This window comes from Centruroides sculpturatus, unplaced genomic scaffold (assembly GCF_000671375.1).
Source record: "Centruroides sculpturatus isolate CEXI.00-Female unplaced genomic scaffold, Cexi_2.0 scaffold1121, whole genome shotgun sequence".
Classification (NCBI taxonomy): Eukaryota; Metazoa; Arthropoda; class Arachnida; order Scorpiones; family Buthidae; genus Centruroides; species Centruroides sculpturatus.
Window position 1 is genome coordinate 202839 of NW_019385293.1, and position 27461 is coordinate 230299.

At 32.1% G+C, this 27461-nt stretch overlaps 1 protein-coding gene across 5 annotated transcripts in view; it reads right to left on the bottom strand.

The window, feature by feature from the left end:
• Window positions 1–27461, bottom strand: part of LOC111637267 (mucosa-associated lymphoid tissue lymphoma translocation protein 1-like) — a 56159-nt gene that overhangs the window by 15316 nt on the left and 13382 nt on the right. For 3 of the 5 annotated variants that reach the window (XR_002758668.1, XM_023382723.1, XM_023382721.1), the window contains exons 3-9: window positions 24116–24284; window positions 23900–24003; window positions 16646–16783; window positions 16370–16573; window positions 16110–16290; window positions 10301–10381; window positions 10110–10228 (exon numbers count right to left, since the gene is read on the bottom strand). Coding sequence is in view for 4 of the 5 variants with exons in the window: in XM_023382723.1 (XP_023238491.1) it covers window positions 10110–10228; window positions 10301–10381; window positions 16110–16290; window positions 16370–16573; window positions 16646–16783; window positions 23900–24003; window positions 24116–24284 (996 nt within the window). In the remaining variant the exon portion in view is untranslated. The remainder of the gene's footprint in view (window positions 1–10109; window positions 10229–10300; window positions 10382–16109; window positions 16291–16369; window positions 16574–16645; window positions 16784–23899; window positions 24004–24115; window positions 24285–27461) is intronic. The other 2 variants (XM_023382722.1, XM_023382724.1) reach the window with 2 other exon arrangements.

The window sequence follows — 27461 nt, forward strand, 5'->3', positions numbered from 1 at the left end:
GACTACAAGTGTCTCCTCTGATAAAAGACAAGTGTTTTAATAATAACACAGTCTTGTGTTCAATAGTAAATAAATACGAAAACACGGTTTCAAAAAACGAATCAACTACAAGTTTAGTTATAGAAACGGCGACTTCCATCTATAGAAAGAAAATAACATATACAGTTCAACAAATGGATACTACATACAGCGCAAGGATACAAGGTGAGATAAAGATCAACTGAATAAAGTGGATAAACGCCAAGTGTTTTAATAATAACACAGTCTTGTGTTCAATAGTAAATAAAATAATAATCATTAATTTTTACATGCAATAACTTACAGATTCTTGTAATTGCCCCCTCTACTGCTGAAATTATATTCTATATATGGCATCAGTGAGCTCTAAAACAATGCATAAAAATCATGAAAATGAGAGTCAGCCAAATGAGCACTACTTGTCAGAACATATTCTTAAATTACAGGGAATTTCAGACGTGACTCAGCCAAATTCCCAATATGGAAAATGAGAAACCCTGCTTTTAAATGATGTCAAACTAAAAAATAAATCAGCCAGTCAGAGTAAAATAAACATTTTTAGTGCAGTACTAATATACAGTAGAGCATCGATTATCCGACTCAATTGGGGACTGGGGTTGGTTGGATAATTGAAAAATCGGATAACCGAAAAGTATGGAAAAATCCATTATTAGTGTAGTATATTATTACATCCCATGTAATTAGTATATTAGTATATCGCTATTAACCTACTTCACATTGAATTTTCCTCCATGTTAAGTCTATCAAATTTTTCTTAAAAATAATAATCATCGCTATTGTATCGTTAAAAATTAGAAAATTAAGCCTCGTTTACCTCGTTTAAATACTGGCTCCCTTTCATGGTCGATTCAGTGTTGCCAGCTAAAATACACAAAAATAATATTAAAGTAGCCAAGACATAGCCAAATATTGTAGCGCCACATCACTAGCGGACATTTGAATTTTGCCGACTAGAACGCGGTCAGTTAACCAAGGTGACGGTTAATCGGGGGTCGGATAATCAATGCTCTACTGTATTGTAAATGACAGCTTCATTTTATTACCAACATCTTTGTTTTTGTGAAGAAATTTCTTGACTTTTTTGTCCTGAAGCATACTTTTCTAAAACAATCATGAAAAATATGCTAAAAGTAAATCAGCCAAAGCAAATACACTTTGTATTAATATTATTTTACAAATAGCAAACTCTTCTTAGTATCAATTTCATTGTGCTTGAAAAGTCATTTGCTAGTTTCTTTACAATCATACATAGCTCTCTGTAATCAATCAGGTTCAAGTGAAAAAAGACAAAGGAATTGTATAAATAATTTATACTGGTCCACAATGAGAAGAAGATTGAAAAACACTGGTCTAAACTGATTGCAATTGCTAAGCTGTTGCAAAATTAAGATTATTCCAAAATTGGTATTATTACAGATGAAAGATATGCCTATTGCAGACAACATCCTCAAATTTTGTGTCTATATAAAGTAATTTTCACATAACATCTATCTACAAAACCCATAAACATTTTAAGCATTTTGCTGTGCAGCTCAGGCCAAGAGATGAATATAGAAGAAATGAATTGGTCTTCACAAGATCCTGACCTAAATCCCACTTAATCTTTAGAATGAATTATAAATTGATTCAACTTCACTAATGCTCTCATAGAAGATGAAATGGAAAACAATGCCAACTGAAATATTTAGTGAAAATCTAAGAAGAGTATAGGCTGCAATAGCAAGAAAGGATGGAATTATTCTATGGAATTAATTATTCTAACACAAGGAATACCCATGTGTATTAGGATAATTAATGTGTTATGTGAAAATCTGACTATCGTATGAGAATTTTAATTAAATACGTAACAAGTTATATTTCTTTCATCATTATTTCCGTTATTTCTCCCGTTCTCACCTTGTTACCCAAGGAATAAACCGGATAATGAACTGCGTAATTCGTCCATCAAGAAGGTCATCCCTAGGACGAAGTCGTCCGAGGCGACCGCAGAAGAACTCCCCTCTCCCCCGAGCGCTTATTTGTTTTCTTGGCTGTCCGGAGAGTTTTCATCAGTGTTAGCTCCTCGGCCGGGCGCCTGGGGGTGGCCGGTTGACGGAGGTTCCTGCATGGAGAGTAGACAAGAGGTCACCTACAAGGGTCACCCTTACGGTGAGAAACATTACCTAAAATGGTCAGTCATCTCCCCAGGTGATGACGAATTTAACATTAATTGGTCAAGCAATGTCTGCATTGTCGTCACCCATGACGGGGGAGACTGTCATAAATCGGGAGAAGTGACATATTACGTCAACGAAGTCCCCGAGATTTCCCACGCTAAAAAAGTATAAAAGGGGAATGATCGGAGGTCTCGAGGCGCGATCATCGGAGAAAGAAGACTACAAGTGTCTCCTCTGAAAGGACTTCACGGTTTCTGATCGCCGACCTAAAGAGGTAAATACTTAGATTGTTTTTACTTCACTCTCTCTCNAATCATGAGGAACTTATCCTAAAAATCGGCGATTGTCGAAAACCGGTAATGTGACGAAAGGTATAAAAAAGGGTGATGACGAGAAAAAGGGGTCCATTGCTGCCATCCGTGATTGAGAAACTTCATCACTGCTGATCCTCTAACCTGGCATTGCAGACAGTCTTCAATGTGCGTGATCACAGAGGATCCATGCTGATCGCCGTCCGACATTACTGTCCCTCAATGTCGTCCTTCATAGGAATCCAAAGAAACAGAAGTCCGACTCCGTCCCGTACCTGTACATCAGTAATCAAACTCCTAGAAGTATGACTGAAATTAATGTAAACTCTCTCTTAGTGCACTTCCACTTCTGTGTACATGCTCGAGATAAGTTCAATGTAGCTATGTTAGTTATGGTATCGTCTAATAAATTCTTGTTTTGATGTTAATTGGTGTCTTTAATTTGAATATTGCCAACATCTTACCGACGACCCCTCTCACCTCCTCTTGACCTGACAAAAGAATCCAGACTTTCCGGGATAGCAAAACATAAACAAGCCATCCACTGATCAGTGGGCAGTTCTCAACAAACTGTTGCCTATCGAAAAGAGGTATGACTTCATCCAACCTCAGGCTACCCACAAAAATATTTCTTGATTATTTAAATTTTACTGTAAGACAATGACCTACCATTAGTGCAAAATAATATATTAAAATTATAGCATTGAAAATAAGCCTTTATATACAGGGTCTTCCAGAAAAGAAAATTACAATATTTTAAAATGGTTGCAATGTACATTAAAACATTCCCAAAGTTTCACATTTGCCTGTTAGTTTCCAATTTCTCATTGTTTGCACCTCATGTCACACAGCACACATCCAACCAATACTCAAACTTACTACTGCTTACTACAGCATATCTATTGTCATCCCCCCACAGCAACTCAATTCTGCAGCTCCTGCAGATTACTCATGTTGGGAAATGATGTTTAATTTCAACCTTGTGAACTACAGAACACGAAACACCTGTTGTGGAGTTGCTGTTTTGGTTTACGGCACTTCCTAGAGGTAGTAGACAACAAGACATTTGAGTGCAGATGGGAGATAAAAATGCTCCGACAGTTATGCTATCAATTCGTAATACATTGCTTACTTCTCAGATAGTAATTAACATAGTTACTGTAATTTAAAATGGTAGCACTCTTTTCGGAAGACCCTGTATAAATGAAAGAAATGACTTCTTGGATATCAATAATTTGAACTATGATTTGTATTTATAATTATCATATTTGCTTTCTTCACTATTAATGGCATATTTATCAATTAAAATTTTACAAATCATCTATTCTGTGACTAACAAAAATTATATATTTGATATTTAAAAAATTTTAATGCACAGTAAAACATGAAATTTGTTTGAGAATTTAAATATTACAAAGTGTAGAATAATTTTGTTATATATAAATTGCAAGTTATCATGAGAAAATTTGCAAGTTGTTACAGGGATTAAAATTTTATATATTTATACAGGTATCCCCATACAACACTGTTTTACTCTAACATGGTTGGAAAATTGGGGAAATCCCCAGAACAACATGATTTTCGGTTTCACTCTAACACTGTTTTGGAAAATCCCCATACAAAATTTCACAATTTTTAAGTGTAAATTTCATTATATGATATGCTTACTTGAATAAAATAAAATGCATGTTGTCTCAAATTTTCCCATTGAAAATTTTGTTATTCAATATTCTAAAATCCATTTGTTTTGTGCCTTTCATCAGGCTTACTTTAATGAAAACTAAGATAAGGAAGAAAAAAATTGTATTATCAACCAGGTGTCGTCATTGCTTTCAGACTTTTAGACTGTCACTAAGTTTTGCTTTTATAGATTAATCTTCATATTTAGTAAAATTTATTCAAACCTTTTTAGGTAATTTTTATTAAACTTTTTTTTAACCATAGGTATTACTTACCTACAGATGATTACTTCATTCATAAAAATGATGGCTAAGATACAGCAGTATCTTGGTATTTGAATACAAATTCTGGGAAAAAATTGCTTGGCACTTGACCAAACAAATGCGATCCTCTAGAACAAATTTTCGATTAATAACACTTTTTTTTGTCATCCATAAAAAAAAATGTTGTTGTTGCTGATATTTCTGATCAAGATTGACAAAAAAGCTCAGATGATTTCGATACTTTAGTTAAATGTACAGTACAGTACTTTTAATTGTGATTGTAAATGAATTATTGCTTGCTTTAATAAACATACTATTCTTTTTTATTAATAAGAGAAATATGCTTTTGTTAACTTTTGGAACCTAACCCCATGTTTTGTTTTAGTCCTTTGTTTCATATAGCACAGATTTGTGTGAGGATGTAGGCTATTTTTTGAGTTTTAAACTGAAAACAAAATTTTTATTATTTATCATTATTTCTCTTCTTCCTCCAGTTTTGTTTTTTTTGGGGTCGAAGTTAGACCTTTTGACCCATCAATATTCTGTGCCACTTCGAAAGGTGACTTTCTAGGCTTTCAAAAACATTTAGGACGACAGATAAAGTTTTCCCCTCACACCCGGGGATTATTCATTTCCACCTTCATTACGATTTACAAATAACCAACCAATTAACAATAACCTTAACTTGTTACATGATAGAGGGTAACAAAAAGGTTACCGATAAGGGTAGACCGAACCGATCAAACCCCCCTCTATTCCGTTTGATGTGAACAATGAGAAAACACAACCCACACATTTCCTATGTTGTACGATGTTATGAACGAAAATGCTGGCCATATAAGGTCACCTTAGTCTTGCACTTTAGTAATGATTGTTACTAAGGTGCAAGACTAACTCTGACCTTAGTCACTTTCAGCAATTAATTCCGTTAGTTTGACAATTGTTATCAAATTTATGAGATGGAAGAAGTGACAATACTGGATAGAAGAAGTAATAAATCTATAGAAAAGTTTCGAGTTTTGACAAGTAACATACACACATCCTGGACACAAGTCAACCTTAGATGAGGTTGCATCAGATTTTGTATTAGTCAGCCCCTCCGGAACAGGTATAAAAAGGGCTTGGACGCAGTCCTCCAGGCAGACATCAAGGGACACCAGACCCATACTGCCATTCTGTCCATCGTCACACTTGCCTTTCCACCATAATCACTGTCTGTCTCTCGATTTACCTGACCTGATTGAAAGGAGAGGACTGCTGATCCAGGTGCATTCCCACAACAACCCATACTAGGAAAGCGGAACCCGTGAGGTAACACACAACCAAATTTTGACCCTCTCTCTTTCTCGTCACTCTCGCTCGCTCTGTTATAAACTGAGCTTAGGCTAGTTGAACTTAGACAATATTATGCCTTATAGAGGCCAAACTTTAGATGACTTAGCGACGACAGAAGATCTTGTCATGATATAGAAATAATTTTAGAGTATTCCCTTTCTGTAGCATTTTGATTTGTACTAGTTTGTATAGATTTAGATAATTAAATATGTTATTCTTATTGCCCAAATGGGACTGTGGAATATTTTAAAAATTTATCCTGACATTAAAAAATGAGAAATTTTAGTTGTTATAATAATTTTTCAACTAATAGTAAGATATATATTCATCAAAAATTACACATAAAACAAGATACAAATACTGTCTATTCTAATTGCAGGATATATTTTGATTTTAGAGAATTATGAACAAAAAAGTTTCAGCAAAAATGTATGAAATAAAACAGTAATTTCATGTGAATTAACTTAAATTACAAATTTGTCAGTTTTTCCTTTGTCTAAGCTTACCAAGTATGTCTTTAAAAACTGCAAAAAAAATCCTTGCACATTGCAGATATATTCATCTACCATTGTGATTTTTTCCAAAATCATCCATTGCATATTACATGTGCCTCACCTACATATATGCCTTTCCAGTCATTTTGTGCATCAATCCACATCTAAGTTGACATTATTAAACATTATTATTTGAACTTCTTCTTAAAACCGATACATTATTCTCAATCTGAAAAAACAAAATGTAAGCCTGACACTGCCTGTGGGAGTCCATGTATGGCAGGGCTCCTATTACATTTTAATAATAATTAAAGTTTTTAGATGTGGATATTATATGAATTAAAAGACCTAACTAATAAAGCTAAATGATAATGAAGCATTTAGAGCAAATATTTTTAAAGAAATAAGGCAAATATACTTTAATTAGAATGAATTCAGAATATCTGACTATAGAAAGGATAATGATAAACTAAACGATAAATGAAATTCTTACAATAAATTAAGAGGCTAATTATTCATAAGGATTTTTTAGTGTTCAATATTATAAGTTAAAAATTTAGAGTATTCTTTTATAATTTTTCATTTTATTCATACATGTTTTACTACATATCTGTGAAAGCTATTAACTATTGATATATCAACTAAAAGTTGTCATTTGCTTGTATAAAAAGGCATTGTTAATTTGGAAAGGGCAAAATATTTTATCTTTTTGAAAATATGGAAATAAGTGTTTTAAATGAAGCTGGTGAGTCAATAAGATCTATTGCTAAAAAATTGAAGATTGGTTTGCGTGATTTATGGATGCCGAAGAAGCTGTGAGAATCTGGATTTCAACAAAAAACATTTAACACTATTTCATCATCTATATTTTGATTAAATTTATATATTGTACTTTACCACCTGAGAACTTCAGTTTATATGTTCTTAGCGGCGAAAACCAATGCTTTCCCTGTGATCCATTGACCTCCTGGCCGTGCATTACCATTTTATCATCAGAAGTGATGACCCAAGGGGGGCAGTCATTGTCAATCCCTCCAGGAGAAAAGGTCACCACCTGTTCTTCTGATGGTTACAGTCATCACCCGGTCCTATAATGGAAGTTGCCACCAATTCTTCGACCAATACCATTAACTTTGTGCCTCCAAAACATATGTTCAACTCTGACCTGACCTGATATATGTTCAACTCTGACCTGAAACATTATCAAGAACTCTTCTAACATGCAACCTCCTCATTTATTCCGTCTTCATAAGGGACAACTGAATCCTCTCCTGCATCAGGTCTACAAACAGATCCTTCAAACTACAGGTATTTATTGCCACAAGAATATCATGTGAACTCTGTCTCTCTCGTGACCACTTACATATATAGACATTAAATTTAAGGGATCTTACTAAATTGTAAATTGTATCATGTTTTTCTTTTTTTTTGAAATTAAACCGTTATTAATTGTTAACTTGGCCTCTGAATGATTCACTTCTGGTGCACCATCTTTCAGATCTCCCCATTCTGAACCCGTGCACACGATCTCACAACAACAACCCTGACAGCAAACATAAACATCCCTACTTGCTGTGCGGTGTCTTTTATCCTTACGTAGTCATTGCCAAAGCAATGTTGACCCTTCAGTCAAGTGGTGCTGAAGCATAACTTTGTGACAATGCAGTCTATCAAAGACTAAAAAGCAATTAAATATATAACATTTATATATGCTTTTATGATTTTCTTATATTATCTTTTATATACTGGAATTTAAAAGCATCTAGACAGCTATTTTATACATGTTATAAATTTCATATTTAAAATTTGTGATAGTTATCTATGACTGTTACAGACTTTCCAAGTACAGTGGTATCTCAGGATATGAATGCCCCAGCATATGAAATTTTCAGGATACGACATGAAATTCGAACATATTTTTGCTTCATGATATGAACAAAAACTCACCATATGACATTACATTAGTTCACAGCACCATTTTTTATTCACTTCTGTTCGTTGGTCTCAGTCCACGTGTTTGCTTTGTCATGGAAGGATCTCGCTCGATAAAGGAAATCTTAAAGTATTATCAGAAAGTGACTGATTTTATTGAAAAGAAACATCCCAAAAAGGTTCACACTGGCCATATTGCTGCTCAGAGTAATGACATTTGCCTAAGTCATTTCAGAAACATTTTAAAAAGTAGGAAAAGCCAAACCTCTTTGGATAGATATTTTACCAAGCGACCTCTATCAATGAAAGTGCTGGTGGAAGTGAAGGAAAGAAAGCAAAAAGCAGTGAATAAAAACTTTTAAAAATATATATAAAACACAAAAGATAAAAAAATTAGTGTTAAGTTATTTTTAAGTTATTGTTACATTATGTTATGTAAGTTAAGTTTCAGTATTATTTCCCTTCTCCCCTCTCCTTTGCCACCAGTTTACACCTCCACTGTTGTCTATCCTCAAAGGTAAAGTGCAAATAAAACTACATTTTTTTAAATCAATTATTATTCTATTATGGTTATTTATACATTTACAACTACAAAATGCATTTTTCAGTGTTTTCCTTACTATAGTTATTTTTTTTAATGTACTACTTAGCTTTAATTTGAGTGCGTTTTTTGTGTTGGAACGAATTATTTGGTTTTACATGTAATCATATGGGAAAAATGATTCATCTTATGACATTTTCATGATACGATCTCAGTTTCGGAACAGATTAATTTCATATCCTGAGGTACCACTGTAGTCATTAACTGTAAATGGAAAATTGTATGGTCAGAGTCAATTTATTTAGAAAATATGGTTAACCTGGCAGAAAATGTAATCAGAATAATAGTTGAACTAGTTAAGTTATAAGAAGAATTTGAAGATAATCAAGAGTTACTGGGAGAAATGAAAATGACAAACAGATTTGGTAAAAATGGCACTGGAGGTAAATCAAATCAATTCACAGGATGATGGCACAGGTGAAAACTATGTTTCTAAATTTTATATTAAAAAGCATATGGAAGATATATTACTTAGCGAAGTAATTAGAATCTTACTTTTTGAACTTTGACAAAAGAAAAAAAAAGTGCTCCACTCCATAGCATGAAATTTAAAGAGAACTATTAAACAAAAGCAAATCTAGGAGGAGCAGATATTCTACAGCAGAGGAAATACTCTTGTTTGATTCTTATTAGCAGCAATGAAACAGAAGAAAATTAACTGAATGTACTGTACATTATCTGATATTTGTTAATATTATTGCTATTTTTAACAAAAGCATCCCCATTTTACTTTTATTAACTTTAGCAATCCCCTTTGGTTCTTAGACCTGTATAACATGGTTTTACACAAGATTTTATAGGAATCTAACTATTGGGTTACTTGAGAATTAACTATAATAAACAATTAGGAATTTTCCTTAAAAACTAAAGTAAATGTGTATGAATTAGAGAAAAGTGTATTATAAACAGAAATTAATTTCATTACAAATCATATAGGAATAAATTTATTTTAATTATAGTTAAATATTTCTTTGTAGAAAATGTTTAATCTTTTCTTTCTGAAGAAGTAACTTTCTCACACTGATCATAGGTACTGTATAAAAAGTAAACTGAAAGTTTGTGACAAACATTTAATTTATTTTCAAATCAAATGTTTGCCACATGAAAATAATAATTTTTTAAGAAATTAATTAATTTTAACTGAACTTTCAAGGAAAAAGTAGTATGTTATATGAATTTCTTTGTTTAAAGTATACTGATATTTATATATAATGATGTGAAAATTTAATGTAATCAATGAAATATAATGATTAAAATAAATGTTTTAATTGAAAATATTTAGTGTAAAAAAATCTCACCTCTATTTACTTTTCTTAACATTTCCCAAACTGATAAAGGCTTTGTAATGTATTTTTTAAGATACTGTACATATATACTACTTCTGTTTTTAATTTCAATGCAAGAACAAGCATACGACCTATATAAAATTTTAAAGACAAAATTATTAAATTGTAAAAATATACAATTATTACCACTAAATAACACTTACGTTGCATATCCAATAACAGTATTCCTTGAAGGTTGTGGATTAAACACTCTTCCAAGATTTGATTTTCCTTCTAAATATTCACTAAAAATATATTAAATATGTCTGATAAAAAGATTAACAATATGAATTATGTTAAGAATTATCTAAAAAGATTATACATTATAATATACAAAAATAAATTAGAGAATTATTGGTATTAAATTAAACATTAAATACTGTTATTACGTAAATTAATATAACAATCTTCTTTTCTTTAATAGTAACTGCAAATGCATTATAATTCATTTTCAAGATACAAAATAAACTTTAGTAGAGATTATATTAAAAAATATTTTCTATATTTTTTATTCTTGATCTTCTCAGTAATATTAAGAAAGAAAATAAATTCTTTATGATTTTCAAAAATTTTAAATGTGAAAATACAGTATTAATAATAAAAGAAGCTGTCGTGCTTGTGTTTGTTTGTGTTTTCATGCATGCAAATTCCCTAAAACTCCTGCTATTTTTGTCCAATCCAAATGAAATTTTGATTACATTCTTTTTATGTTCTGATAGAAAATATGGACTACTTATTTTGTGGAAATATTAGCTATTATCTATTATTATCTATTAAAAACGGGTGTTTTTAAAATTTCAGCTCAGTGATATCATTTATCTTCAGTTGTATTTTTAAATATTTTGGCAAATAGCCTAATTTTAAAGTTATTTTTTTGTTTCAAATTATCAAATTAAAGTTATTTTATTTAATTAAAAAAATAATAAAATAGCCACATCATGTCACTTTCACAACAAATTTTTTAAAAACTTTCTGTGATGACTACTTGACATACTATTATTCAATCAGAAGTAATGATCTAACAAGACTGTTATTTAAAATTTATTATTGCACAACAATTATGTTCTGGCAGACAGAATAGTTACTTAATTTGTAAAAATATTAGCTACTCTTCTTAAATTTCCTGAAATCTCTACTCTTCTGAATTCTTCAATCTCTACTTTCTTGTAAATAGTAGTCCATCATGCTTCAAGAGAAAATTTATGCTTTAGTGATAAATGCCCTGAATGTGGAAAAAAATCAATGCTCAGTGCATTCGAGTTTTCTTTTTGAAGTATTTAGCTTTTTGGGGCTCTTTTCTTCTGGTCCTCTTGCAGCCAAAAATTATCTTTATTATTAATTATTAATAAATAAATAAATAAATATATTACTAAATATTTATAATAAAAGATAATTATAGATAGATGTAAAATAATATAAAATAATAATCCGTTTTTTGAAACCGTGTTTTCGTATTTATTTACTATTGAACACAAGACTGTGTTATTATTAAAACATCTATAGAAAGAAAATAACGTATACAGTTCAACAAATGGATACTACATACAGCGCAAGGATACAAGGTGAGATAAAGATCAACTGAATAAAGTGGATAAATGCCAAGTGTTTTAATAATAACACAGTCTTGTGTTCAATAGTAAATAAATACGAAAACACGGTTTCAAAAAACGAATCAACTACAAGTTTAGTTATAGAAACGGCGACTTCCATCTATAGAAAGAAAATAACATATACAGTTCAACAAATGGATACTACATACAGCGCAAGGATACAAGGTGAGATAAAGATCAACTGAATAAAGTGGATAAACGCCAAGTGTTTTAATAATAACACAGTCTTGTGTTCAATAGTAAATAAAATAATAATCATTAATTTTTACATGCAATAACTTACAGATTCTTGTAATTGCCCCCTCTACTGCTGAAATTATATTCTATATATGGCATCAGTGAGCTCTAAAACAATGCATAAAAATCATGAAAATGAGAGTCAGCCAAATGAGCACTACTTGTCAGAACATATTCTTAAATTACAGGGAATTTCAGACGTGACTCAGCCAAATTCCCAATATGGAAAATGAGAAACCCTGCTTTTAAATGATGTCAAACTAAAAAATAAATCAGCCAGTCAGAGTAAAATAAACATTTTTAGTGCAGTACTAATATACAGTAGAGCATCGATTATCCGACTCAATTGGGGACTGGGGTTGGTTGGATAATTGAAAAATCGGATAACCGAAAAGTATGGAAAAATCCATTATTAGTGTAGTATATTATTACATCCCATGTAATTAGTATATTAGTATATCGCTATTAACCTACTTCACATTGAATTTTCCTCCATGTTAAGTCTATCAAATTTTTCTTAAAAATAATAATCATCGCTATTGTATCGTTAAAAATTAGAAAATTAAGCCTCGTTTACCTCGTTTAAATACTGGCTCCCTTTCATGGTCGATCAGTGTTGCCAGCTAAAATACACAAAAATAATATTAAAGTAGCCAAGACATAGCCAAATATTGTAGCGCCACATCACTAGCGGACATTTGAATTTTGCCGACTAGAACGCGGTCAGTTAACCAAGGTGACGGTTAATCGGGGGTCGGATAATCAATGCTCTACTGTATTGTAAATGACAGCTTCATTTTATTACCAACATCTTTGTTTTTGTGAAGAAATTTCTTGACTTTTTTGTCCTGAAGCATACTTTTCTAAAACAATCATGAAAAATATGCTAAAAGTAAATCAGCCAAAGCAAATACACTTTGTATTAATATTATTTTACAAATAGCAAACTCTTCTTAGTATCAATTTCATTGTGCTTGAAAAGTCATTTGCTAGTTTCTTTACAATCATACATAGCTCTCTGTAATCAATCAGGTTCAAGTGAAAAAAGACAAAGGAATTGTATAAATAATTTATACTGGTCCACAATGAGAAGAAGATTGAAAAACACTGGTCTAAACTGATTGCAATTGCTAAGCTGTTGCAAAATTAAGATTATTCCAAAATTGGTATTATTACAGATGAAAGATATGCCTATTGCAGACAACATCCTCAAATTTTGTGTCTATATAAAGTAATTTTCACATAACATCTATCTACAAAACCCATAAACATTTTAAGCATTTTGCTGTGCAGCTCAGGCCAAGAGATGAATATAGAAGAAATGAATTGGTCTTCACAAGATCCTGACCTAAATCCCACTTAATCTTTAGAATGAATTATAAATTGATTCAACTTCACTAATGCTCTCATAGAAGATGAAATGGAAAACAATGCCAACTGAAATATTTAGTGAAAATCTAAGAAGAGTATAGGCTGCAATAGCAAGAAAGGATGGAATTATTCTATGGAATTAATTATTCTAACACAAGGAATACCCATGTGTATTAGAATAATTAATGTGTTATGTGAAAATCTGACTATCGTATGAGAATTTTAATTAAATACGTAACAAGTTATATTTCTTTCATCATTATTTCCGTTATTTCTCCCGTTCTCACCTTGTTACCCAAGGAATAAACCCCGGATAATGAACTGCGTAATTCGTCCATCAAGAAGGTCATCCCTAGGACGAAGTCGTCCGAGGCGACTGCAGAAGAACTCCCCTCTCCCCCGAGCGCTTATTTGTTTTCTTGGCTGTCCGGAGAGTTTTCATCAGTGTTAGCTCCTCGGCCGGGCGCCTGGGGGTGGCCGGTTGACGGGTGTTCCTGCATGGAGAGTAGACAAGAGGTCACCTACAAGGGTCACCCTTACGGTGAGAAACATTACCTAAAATGGTCAGTCATCTCCCCAGGTGATGACGAATTTAACATTAATTGGTCAAGCAATGTCTGCATTGTCGTCACCCATGACGGGGGAGACTGTCATAAATCGGGAGAAGTGACATATTACGTCAACGAAGTCCCCGAGATTTCCCACGCTAAAAAAGTATAAAAGGGGAATGATCGGAGGTCTCGAGGCGCGATCATCGGAGAAAGAAGACTACAAGTGTCTCCTCTGAAAGGACTTCACGGTTTCTGATCGCCGACCTAAAGAGGTAAATACTTAGATTGTTTTTACTTCACTCTCTCTCAGTATACTCGGGACTTAGAAATTATTGTCTCTCGGTATACTCGGAACTTAGAATTTATTCGTCTCTCGACTTATTCGGGACTTAGAAAATATTTGCTCTGTACCTTTTGATAGGTCTTAGAATTATTTGAGTCGAGGACCTTCGACGGTCCTACTTAAGGGATAAACGAACATCGGTTGTCCGATATTGTCGCGACGCAAAATTATTATTATTATATATTCACTTTTGTTTAGAATTAAGATGTACCCTAATGTATTTGTAACATTCTTATGTTTATATTAAATGTGTTGTTCCTAAATTTAATGACCCTTACTATGTATTACCGACACCTCATCACGACTTCATTATGCCTCCCACTGCTTTTGCCCTCCTATAGCCATTTCCTGACAGCCAAGCCGGTAAGTGGGGAGAAGCTCTCCACTTCAGCCCCCTCGGTTAGCACAGTTATATTTAATACATAGTAAACAAGTAGATGACCAGATACTTTTAATAAGGTAGTGTATATAATACCATGCAATCATTTAGATCAGTGTTTTTCAACTGCCAATCTGTGAAAAAATTTCACCGGTCTAGAAAAAATATTTGTATTGAAACTAGTAGTTGATTATGGGTGACATTTAAATAGTAAGCTAGAGTTACTGTACATACTTTGTTATGTACAATAACTCTAGATTAGCATAAACAGTAAGATGCTGCTTAATGCTGCCTTGAGTAACGCTGATTCGATATAATGCAGTCTGCTTGACATCCTAAAAAAAAAGTGGCATTTCATTGATTCGTACATAATACAATTATTTATGAACACCAACCAATCAGCAAAAGGTGACAATTCATCATAGCACTGTATTTCCCTTAAATCTATGTTTGTTTTATGCAATTTTGGAAAAAAATATAACATTATGGATGTCATAGGTAATATTGACTTTGCTTGGCAAGAATTAACTGATAAATGCACAAACAGAGTTTGGAAGACATTATGCTGAAGGTATCCAAGAATTCTCAACGAGAAGAGCCTATCGTTCACCAAACTGTCAACTTAATCAATACGGCAGGAATAGGAGATGTAGATGAGCAGGATATTGAGAAGTTACTGTAGGTTTCTGGTGAGAGCCTTACGAATGACAACCTTCAAGAACTGGAAGAGCAAGGAATTCATGTACAACTGGAAAATAGTGATTATGAAAATAAAGAACCCAAAGAACTTGCTACAGATTTCCTTAGTAAAAGTTTGGTAATGATAACCGAAATTGTTGATCAAACTGTAGCGAATGATCCAGCTTTTGAAAGGAGTGAAAAAGCAAAACAAGGCATTTTGGATGTGATCTCCTGGCTACCAACATTTGCTTAAGGAAAGGGGAAAAAAGCGACAAGTGAAACTACACTACTTTATTGCAAAAAGAAAAAAGAAAAGAATTTCAGAAAATCCAGGACCTTCATCACAATAAATGAACTTTACATTTCTGTGTGCATATGTTTGTTATTTAACGTATATTATTATGCAAATTAATATAAAAATAACTTAAAGTAAAATCTGTTATTTTTGGTTGCGTGTTCCCCTTTCCCTATTTATTCTATGTTAAAAATGACCTCATTTAGCACTTTGTCGTCTAAGAACACATCCTCTGCATTAAGCGTGGTCTTACTGTATAAGCTCAATAAATAAGCATAATTCATAATTGCATGTAATTACTTGGTCTACTTAAATTATCCATAATTTTACTGATTTGCTATGAGAAAAAGCTTGAAAAACACTAATTTAATTTGTGTAGTTTTTTTTATTTAATTTTAATTTAATTTAATTTTTTAATTTTAATTTAATTTAATTATTTAATTTTTTTTATAAATTTAATTTGTGTAGTAATTTTAATTTAATAAGTTTGTATCTAATTTTCTTACTCTGGAAGTGAACGGCAAATATCAAAAAGAATTAAATTCATAGCTGTAGTACGTTCTTGCAGGCATTTCACAACAAAATCAACATTTATACTTTCTTTTGGTAGAGCCATTTTAGCATCTTTTGGCAATAAATAACATTGTTTGGGCTGTTCAAAGCCATGTCCAGCAAAATAAAATAAACCTGAAATTAGTTAAGCACAAAATTAAAAATTGAATTAATGCATTTTGTTATAATTTGTTTTTATATGCAACATACATACTATAGGTGCCAGGTCTTAAAAAAGTACAAAATAAATTAACAGCTTCTATAATTTCTTTTCGGGTCAGATTTTGAAATAAGAATGTTTTAAAACCAATGGTTTTCAATAATTTTGATAAGTCGCAGACATCTTGAGTTGCCTGATTTAAATTGGTAAAGTGTTCATATTTATTGATGCCAATTAAGAGGGCAAATTTATCTGTTGCTAAACAGAAAAAAATATGAAGTTTGAAAAATTCTTTAAAACTTAAATATAATAAAAATTTTATAACATTACCAAAATATGTTACATTTTCACACTCCATTTCTTCATTTCTACTTGATGTAGCAGAATCACATTTATCACTTGCTGAACATTTCTCATCCCAGGTTTGATGATCTACCTCATCTGTATTTCCATTGTAAACTTTTTCATCTAAAAATGAATATATTATACTAAATTTTATGATTATTATTATTAAATTTATTTTATTTTAAAACATTAATATGCAAAGTTAAATCAAAAATAAAGCCTATTTGTTTTTATTAAATTAAAATATTTTCAATTGTACTGTACCCTCTTGATTCTCTAAACATTTATCACATTGGTTCATAACTATCCTAATGCTATCAATAAAGTTTTCAGTTATTTCATAAGCCACTTGCACACTATTTTTTAGCTTTATAATGTCTAACTTGCTAGCAAAAATTGTAGTAGTACATTATCATGATACAAAATGATAAAGTACTACTACAATCCCTGAACAAAAGTATGGAATATTTTGTAATTGTTGTGGGAAAATTATTTTTATCCTGAAATAATCAAATTCACAAAAATATTATTGAACTTTTAACAATGGGCAAATGTTGTAGACATACTAAAGGATTTATGCACCAAATGTTGTAAAGATATTGCTTAAATTACAGAGTTACAGCATTTCAAAGAGTTGAACAAAAGAATGGAATACTTATGATTAATATTTTGTAGGGCTCTAATTACAGCCATAACTCTTTGTGGTATTATAGAAATAAAGTTTTTTACATAGTTCTGGATCAATCTCTGACCATGATTCTTTGACTGTCTTCTTTAATTCTTCTATGATTGTAGCTCTTTTTTTAGACACCATTTTCTTCAGAATATTTCAAACATTTTCAATAGGTGTTAATGAGACAAATATTAATGTATTGGATATGACAGTAGGGAGGAAGCTAGCAGAAAAAGGTTTCCATTAAAACTAAAGCTTTATAAGACAAAAGAAAAAAAAACAAAAACAAGATGGTTTGAAATAGTCCAAAAGTCAAAGACTGGACTGTTAATGAGTGGCAATGACTTATATTCACAGGTGAATCAAAAATATGTATTGACTATGGTGATGAGGTAGTAGATCAGTACACAGAAGATCAGATAAAAAATTTCATTCCGATCATTTAAATTCATCAATAAAATTTCCTAAAAGTGTAATGTATAACCTGTAAAAGAGAACTGTAAACTGTTGATGAGAAGGCAATCCTTAATAGTACATTGAATGCTGATGGTTATTTGGAGTTATTAGAATCTTTGGTCATTAAAACATCCAAAGATCATTTTGGTGATGATTTCATCTAACAGAACAACAACACATCATGTCATAGAGCTAGACAAATTAAGCAATGGTTTTAAAAACATAATATATAGCATTTAGAATGACCTGCCAACAGTCCAGATATATCTCCAATTGAAAATGTTTGGAATATTCTGAAGAAAATGGTGTTTAAAAAAAGAGCTTCAACCATAGAAGAATTAATGAAGACAGTCAAAGAATCATAGTCAGAGGTTAATCCAGAACTATATAAAAAACTTATTTTTATAATACCACAAAGTAATTAGAGCAAAAAGTGGCCCTACAAAATATTAATCATCAGTATTCCATACAATTTGTTTGAAATTTGTAATTTCAGGAAGCCAACTTTTATTTATTTATTTATTTACAAGGATGGTGACAAGTTTTTTAAACTTTTCTAATTATACAAAAAGATCACACAAAAAATTATTGAATAAATTAAAATTATCATAATCTCATAAATTTGCTCCTTAGAATAATAATAATGCTAATTCTTAAACTAAATTACAAGCTTATCGATCACTAAGAAAATTTCCATTTGTTATACAACATTTAGTTAATATGGAGTACAGTAGTACATATATATGGCGTAATGATGCCTTTAAAACAATTTTTAAATAGTTTTTACAATAATTTGTAAAATATTTGTAAAAAAAAAAAGTCTATTTCACAAAGAAACAAAGTTACATAAAAAACAATCATATTATGCCTATGATCTTCATTTAGAGGTTATTTGAAATGTGATGCATAACTATTCTGTCAGACTTGCACTGTTTTTGAATAAATGTTTATCACACTTATCTAATTAATCATTTTGACATAAAAATTAATGAACATATAAATAATAATAAAAGAAAGCTTTTTCATTAAATTTTTTGTATTTATCTTAATAAATTAATCCCAGTGGAACATATTAATCTTGTATCTTAGAAAACTTTCTGTCTTTTATTTAAAATACATTGCATATTGTTTTAATAATTGTAAATTTACTTCATTGTAGAAAGGTAGGTGATGGTGTTAATTGTATAATTTACCTTATTCATTTGTAATTGTGTACTTTTTTAAAACAATTTTTTAGTGTAAAGAGGGATATGTAGCATCTGAAATGCATAGCATTAAAAGTTTATAATAAAGTTGATTTTATGGTCTTGGTCTTCAGTAAAAAATAGTTATAAGAGGCATAACATAAAATTACATGTTATTAGCCAACATAATGTTTTTTAAATAAAAAAGACACAAACTTTTCTAAGAAAAAACTGTTCCATAAATCAATAAATTTTAGAAATCTTGTGTCTTCTTAAATACTAACAAATTTGGTATGAAAAAATGTATTTTATTCAGAAGTGCAATCATTCAGTGTGGATGCAATTATCTTATATCTTAACACATCAAAATCAAACTGACAGCAATAAGTTTTGTATGAAATAAACCTGATTTTACAATTCCTCTAATTGTAAGTAATATAATTTGAATGTTGTTTTATATTATTATAACACCAAAATATAGATCTACAGATAGGACATATTAATTTATTTTTTCATTACTATCATTAATTACGTTATGAAGGGCCATTATGTGCATATTTTTTGAGCCACTTTTGATTCTCTCTCCTTGTTGTGTACAATGATGTACTATACTTTTTAACAAATCACATCCCTTTAATTACATGCACAGTACAACAATTTGTGAACCCAACATTGGAGAAACTGATAGTTTATTCACATGACTAGTAAGTAGGTTTATAAGGGCAGATTTGTATGCCACTACATTACTATGTACATTAAAATGGTCCATATAAACAATACCTCAACTTTCCCACAATGTACATTGATGTATTTTTTGTGATATCTCCCTCAAACTTACATATACTTATATGTATTGTCAGCACAACCAGAGCTGGCTCTTGTGTTGGTTCATTTTTGTGTCTTAAAGGGGTGATAAGAATTGTTTACGAATGCACATGTACTCCCTCGGGCTTCGTTTAGTCTTGAAAAGGGGTCAACTCTCCATCACCTGGATATATATCTAGGTGGTGGTGGTCAAGTGGATGTGGATTGTGAGCTCCAAGGATTTTTCATTTAGCTGAAGTGTATTTTATATATTTTTAAACCAGTGTACAGTGCAGTTATGAGTGAAAATTTTAAAAAGGAAAAACTATTCAATCCCAAGTCAAAGTGGTTTGCAATGGGTACAAATTTTTTTACTGCCCAGAAAAAAATCAAAAGTCTGTAATGGATTTAAATAAAGTGAACAGAAGAACAGAAAGTGCCACTGGAATTTCTGAAAAACAATAAAACAAATTTTGAGAGAAGATGCAAATCAGGAAAGGCTGAGAACTCCTGAGAAAAAAAGATCTAGAAATGTTGCTGTAAATGATCTGGATGAATTTTGATTTATCAGTTATCAAGAGAATGGTAATTGAACTTTATGCAAGTAAAAAAACTGCCTCTGCTAACTGTAAATTCCATCTTTCAAGAAGTTAAACGAAAAAGTGATTTTGACGGTGGCCCTACTTCCCTTCAGACCATTTTGAAGCAGTTAGGTTTCAAATGGAAGAAGCATGTTGGTAGCACTTTCTTCTTGAAAAGTCTCACATTATGGCTGCTTGGAGAAATTATATTCACCAGTTCATGAAAAATGAGAAATCTGAAAACCCTCAACCAGTCATTTTCCTGGAGGAAACATAGATATTAACCAATCATACTAGCTCAAAAATGTGAATTGATGATCCAACTGGCTGGTCTGTATCCATTTCCAAAGGAAAGTGAATGTTCATGTGGGGTCAAAGTGCAGTTTTATCAAGGGAACAGATTTAATATTTGTTACAAAGACAAAATTAGGCAATTATCACAATGAAATGAATGTTGAAAATTTTTCTCGGTGGTTTGTAACACAAATTCTCAATAATTTCGAAATTCCTCAAAGTGCCTTAATTGTAATGGACAATGTGCCCTATCACTCTGTTCAAGTCAACAAGGCTCCAACGACGGCTAGCAGGAAATTTGAAATCATCCACTGGAAATCATCTGGCTTTTAAATCATGGAGTTTAGTGTGACAAAAGCTACCTTAAGGCAGAACTACTTTCTAAAGTGAAGGAGGTAAATCACAGCAAAAGATATTTAATTGACAAACTGGCTGCAGAAAAAGGGCATACCGCTGTAAGACCCTTACCATTGTAAACTTTACCATATCAAATTAATTTGGGCTATTTGCCCAAATTAATTCTTATAAAATCTTATGTTGCAAGACACAAGGTTCTGTTTATGGAAGCAAACATCAAAAAGTTGTGGTAACAAGCAGTTGAACAGGTGTCAAGAAAAAAACTAAAAAGACAATATGAAACATACAATGCAGATCACAAAAACATATTGGGAAAGTGATGGTTATTGTGAGAAATTTTTATAATTGTTTTTAATGTAAAAAGTGACGAATACTCAAATAAAAGGTCAGCATTTGATCAATTTTAACTTTGTGTGAATTTTTTAATAATTATTATTGGTCATTTAATGAAGTTTTATCTTCAAACTGAAAGACTTACTTCTGTAATATTATGAAAAAGGATAAGAAAAGACTCAAAAAATTAATTTTTTATAAATAGTCTTAAACTTCAAATGAAAAGGATCCTAGATTATCATCATCATCATGATTCTATGCAACTGTCACACATTATCATGGCAACAAGACATTGATTTAACCTTTCTTTCAATTTAATAGATAATTAAAGATTGTTTGTTGAAATTTTAGAAATAATGCATATTTATAATTATGAAATCTATACAGTAATAATAACTAATGATCTAACTACCAATAGAAGGAAAATAAAAAAATAAGTTTGACTTGGGAATTATTTAAATTATTCATTTTAAAACAAAGCGATTATTAAAAAAAAAAGCCTGCACCATTGGGACAGCTTTTTTTTGTTACAGCATTGGTGGTAAGTTTAAAAAATCTAATTAATAGGTCACTCGCACTACAGTGCCGATTTGGCCATATCTATTAAATAAATAAATAAAAAAAATGAGTCTTTGTGGGGAAAAAAGTGTAATAAACATATTGAAATACTCAAAAAGTTAGGTGATTAGAAATTTTTCAGATTTTTCAAGAAATTCAGATTTCTACACTAATGATTTAAGAAGTCATTGATGCTGATTTTATCGTACATGAGTGACAACAAGTTAAAAAACTTGTCATTTCTCCCTTTTTTCCTATTTGACTAGCTTTTCTATGTACAGGGCGTGGCAGAAAGAACGTTCTGATTTGGAACAACAATAAAAAAAATACAAAGCAAGATAGAGAAAGAAATCTTTTATACCTGATAAGTACACAGTATCCCATTGTCATTCATTATGTTTTGAAAAGTACATCAGTTAAACGGTGATCGTCAATGTTGATGCAGTTTTGAAATCTCTTTTGGAAATTTTGCATTGATCTGTGGACCATGTCCATCAGAATCGCCATGATTTCTTGCCTAATTGCTGCCTCAAGTTCTTGAAAATTTGTTGGTTGGTGTTGGTACACTTTTGATTTGAGATAACCCCACAGAAAAAACTCACATGGGGCCAAATCCAGCGAATGCAGTAGCCAACCAATATCACCCCATAAAGAGACAAGATGGCCCGGAAACAAGTTTCTGAGAATTCCAAGTGACCTTCTAAAGGTATGCGATGTGGCACCATCTTGCTGAAACCATACATCTTCCGGATCATGATCGTTGAGTAAACCATTAACTAATGGATGGAGAAAATTCTCAAGCAATTTACAATAGTGCTATGATGTTATTGTCACTGTAATACTGCCCTCTTCAAAGAAATAAGGACCCCACACATTGAAATCACCTAAGGCACACCAAACCGTAACTTTCGGACTATGGAGTGGAGTTATCAAGGATTACTGTCAGACCAGTATCTAAAGTTCTGTTTGTTGACCATCCTCGATAAATGAAAATGGACTTCGTCACTGGAGATCAGTACCACTATTGGGGAAATGCTCTGCAGAATATACTGACACAAAGTTTTACAGATTAGATAGTCCCTATCATTCAACTCCTGAACGACCATCATTTTGTAGGGATGCATGTGGAGCAAGCTGTGTAAAAGTCTGCAGAGACTACGATCAGACATGTTTAATGCAGCTACGTGTTTACGTGCAGATTGCTTGGAAGACTGCTGTATGGAAGCTGTCGCAGCTGCCACATCTTCCAGTCTTGTTACACTTCTAGGGTGGCCAGGACTCTTTCTTTTTAAAGCTGAACCTGTTCATCTAAAATTTGAAACCCAACAACGAAATGTTGGTGCAGCCGAAACCAGATCTTGATGTCCGAGCTGAAAGCATATTCAGAAGGCCCATTGCGTCGTTATCACAGATTCACTGTTCATAACAAACTCTTCAACAACAAAAACACGATGCTCTCTGCTCCACGCCATGACAGTAACTAAAAATGACACAAACAAATCAAAAGAGACCACGCACACTACTGTACCTCTACTATGAGCGAAGCAATGCTTATGCCAAATCAGAATCTTCTTTCTGCTGCACCTTGTATTTGCATGAATTGAATAATTTGGTTAATATAGTTAATTACATCAGCATTATTATCATCTATGAAATATTTATATTTATTAAAATTTTTGCTTACAAATTAACAAAAGATGTATTGTCCTAAGAATCTCCTAAGAATTTACAGTCCACACACATTTGACTTCTTTTCAAGACTAAATGAAGCCCAAGAGAGTACATGTGCATTCATAAACAATTCTTATCATCCCTTAAAGACACAAAAATGAACCAACCCTGGTTGCACCAACTATACAGTCTAAGGACATTCCCTTATATACATTATTATTTACACACAAAAACAATATCAAAATGTGTTTAAGTGTTTGGATCATTCTTCATATTAACATAAATTATTAAGTCAAATTTAAAAAATAAAACAAATTTATATTCTTACTCTTAGAAATTATAACTTCTGTTTTAGAAGTCCTAAGAAAAGTTTTAATTCTTGAACGACTGATATTGTATATTTCACAATAATAGCATCCATTATTTTTTAATCTGAAAATGTTAATATATTTTCTAAATAATAAATATATAAATGAAAAGTTTATGTAGAAAAAATTAGCAAGATTATTATTAAATTAATAAAAATTATATATAATATACATACTCTGCTGATAATTTTAAAACCGAACCTTCTAATAATGGAACATTATTGTGATACCACAGATATTTTGGTGTAGGAAACCCTTTTGCTTTACATGACAGAATTATCTCTTCTTGCTGATCAGCATCAACAGTTATTAATTTTTTTGGTCTTTCAATGATTTCCAATGGCTCTATAACAACAAAATACAAATATAAATAACTTCAATAAAATTTAAATTCATTTTATATAAAGATCTACTGCTAAAATTTCTAAGTTAAACCTTAAAATTAGTCATTCTCGATTATACATCGTTTGTCAAAAAAATTTATGGAAAAATAAAAATCAAGATTAAGTCATTTTATTTGACTTTACGTCTGTCTGCCACAAATACTGAAATTGTAATATCACTAGAAAAGCATTAAAAGCACATAAAATCATATTAAAATATGTACATTTACAGTAAATATTAATATAATCATCATAAATCCCAGAGAATGAAACATGAAAACATCTCTGACTCTGTGTTATCATCTTATTTAGTGGTCTTTAAGTGCTCAGTATTGGTGTTTTCCACGTAGCTCCAATAACTACCGTTTGGCGTCGTTGTCGGCACCACTCGATATTGGCAAATTTAACATAAATTAGTTTATTTTCTACTATCGCAAAATAATTTTAATATTTGTTATTTAACCTTACAAATTCATCTTATTTTATAATGTCTTAGAGCAAACCACATTCACAAATAAAGAGTCCGTGATGTACTGTAAACATCGCCAAATTGTAAACATGTACATACATTTACAAGTATGTACTGTACATACATGTACTGTATTTGTAAATTTGAATTATTTTTTTTTCTGTACTATATTAAAAACTAAAATTTGTTTGTTTGTAAGCTTAAAATAGATTCTTAACCATATATTATTAAAAATGCATTTATAAATAAAATACAGAACTGGGAATAGTTATTTGTGGTTTAGCTTAGTGACAAGTAAATTCAACTTAAGTTGCTTCCTGGAACAAATTACTGATCTAAGGTGAGGTATACCTGTATATTTAAATTTTAAATAGAATACATTTGAAATTTTTGTTTATAGCCAAATTTATTAATTACTAGCTGCAAGGACCCGCTTTGCTGGGCAAAAAGTAACAATAGTGAAGATTAAGATAATTACATTATAGCTAATCTTACCCGTTTTCACAGAATGCAAGAATTAGGTCCCCCGTTTCCAGACTAATTAGAGAATTTTTACGTTTAGTCAAACAAACTATTTTCAACATTTCTGGAACGTTTACAATCGTTCTATAATCGAACCAATATTCAAATTTTATGTTCAAATTAAATTCGAACAAAACATTCGAAATAGAAAGCCACTTTCAACTACTTTCAGCCTCATATCTCCCGCACCCTTATAGCTATCGAGACGCAACCATCCCTATGCACAAATGGAGACTTGGACCACATACAAATGTGAGGGTCGTAAAAGCACGTCGGAAATACAACTAATTACGAGACTTTCACGTCGGAAAGTTTCGAGGATAGAATCGGGACAAGTCTGGTGTTAATGACAGAACCCAGATGGGACGAAAACTTTTCGAATTGTAAAACACACACGGCGCGATGATAAACCAGCAGGGGGGATGTTGACAGAGGGAAAGAACTTTGTTGAGATGCTTGCGAACAAGCGTCGGGTCGAAGCAATTGAGAAAGGGGGGGGAGTCTAAGAACAAAAGGGACATCTGTTAAGTAAGAACGCGGTAGGGGATAAATGGCCACAAGAACATCTGGTGGACCATTTAGGTTCAAAAATGACAGAGAAAAGGGCCATAATGGAGTAAAATACGAGCGCGAACATTAAAAGCCCCGTCATCACCTCTCCGACCTTTCCCAACCCGGATCGGTCTCAAGTTTCGCCTAGAAACAAAAGAATGACCAATCGGGGTAAGGGAGAGGATGAATGGAACCAATCAGAAGGGTGAGATTCGGGAAAAATCTTATAAAACCCCCGAATCTCAAGGACACGCAGCAGATTCTCTCCAAGACGCCAGGTCCTCAGCACACGGACATCTACACTCAAGAGAGATTGACAGTCGAATCTCAGCCGTAAACCAGGACTCCGTCATCGGACGCCAGAATTCCGTCATCGAAGGAAAGAACTCCGTCATCGGACGCCAGAATTCCGTCATCGAAGGAAAGAACTCAGTCATCGGACGCCAGAATTCCATCATCGAAGGAAAGAACTCCGTCACCGAACCCAAGAACTCCGTCCTCGGACACCAGAACTCCGTCATCAAACACAAGAGCTCCGTCACAGGATGCAAGAATTTCAGACTATACCTCATTCGAGCCCCGGGGCATATAAAGAACAGAACACCGGATGTCCAGCTTGTTACGTTTTGTCATTCCTATTGTGTAAGTTAATCTAATGTCAAAATAAACGGTTTTCGTGTAAGACACTTGTCATCTCCGTCTCCTACCGCCACCACCCACATACGGTTTGACCCTAGGTTTTCCTGACGTGCAATTAACATATTGCCCCCAAAATCGGTGAACTTACACAAACACCATTCACGTACAATGTGTAGTTTTGGTGAAAAAGTGAAATATAGGGACATACATGTCCATTTATATATATATATATATATGTGTAGAATTTGCAATATTCAGTGATACCTCGGTTTTCGTTTACTTCAGTTATTGTCGGTTTGGTTTTTGTTGATTTTTTTCATAAAAAATTTGTCTCAGTTTTTTGTTGGCATGCCCACGCAACCTTGCTGCTAATTTTGCGAAAAGAAAGGGTGATACATGCGTTTTTCTGCTCAGTGTGGCATTGTTTCTCATTGTGTAAGATTTACCAAGGCATACTGGAGATTCTTTCTGGTACAACACGTATTTCTGTGAGCTCTCAGGATTATCGCTAATTTTCCCGGATCTTTTAACTGCATGTAGACTGATTTTCAGGTTATCATTTTAATCAGCTTGGAACCCTGGTTCATATGATATATCATTTATGCCTATATCTTAATCACGGGGAAATTTATGGTACTTTTTGTTTGGATTTTCGGTCGCATCTAGAGGGCGGGGGCTAAGTTTTCAAGAGGCGCAACCAGGGGGGCCATTGTTAGGGGTGGTCTGGGTATCTGTGTGGCAAGTTCAGTAGGGGTCGTTTCATTATCAAAGGGGTTATTTGGTTTAAAACTGGTTGCATTAACCGCCATGGGAATTTTTTTTCCTCTTTTTTGAATTCCTTGACTGTTAGAACCATTCAATGGTTTTTTTTAACTGTCTCTAAGTCTTTTTAATGAATCTTAATGTTGTTGGGTGGTTGATTGGTATAACTATCACTCATGGGTAATTGTTATAGTG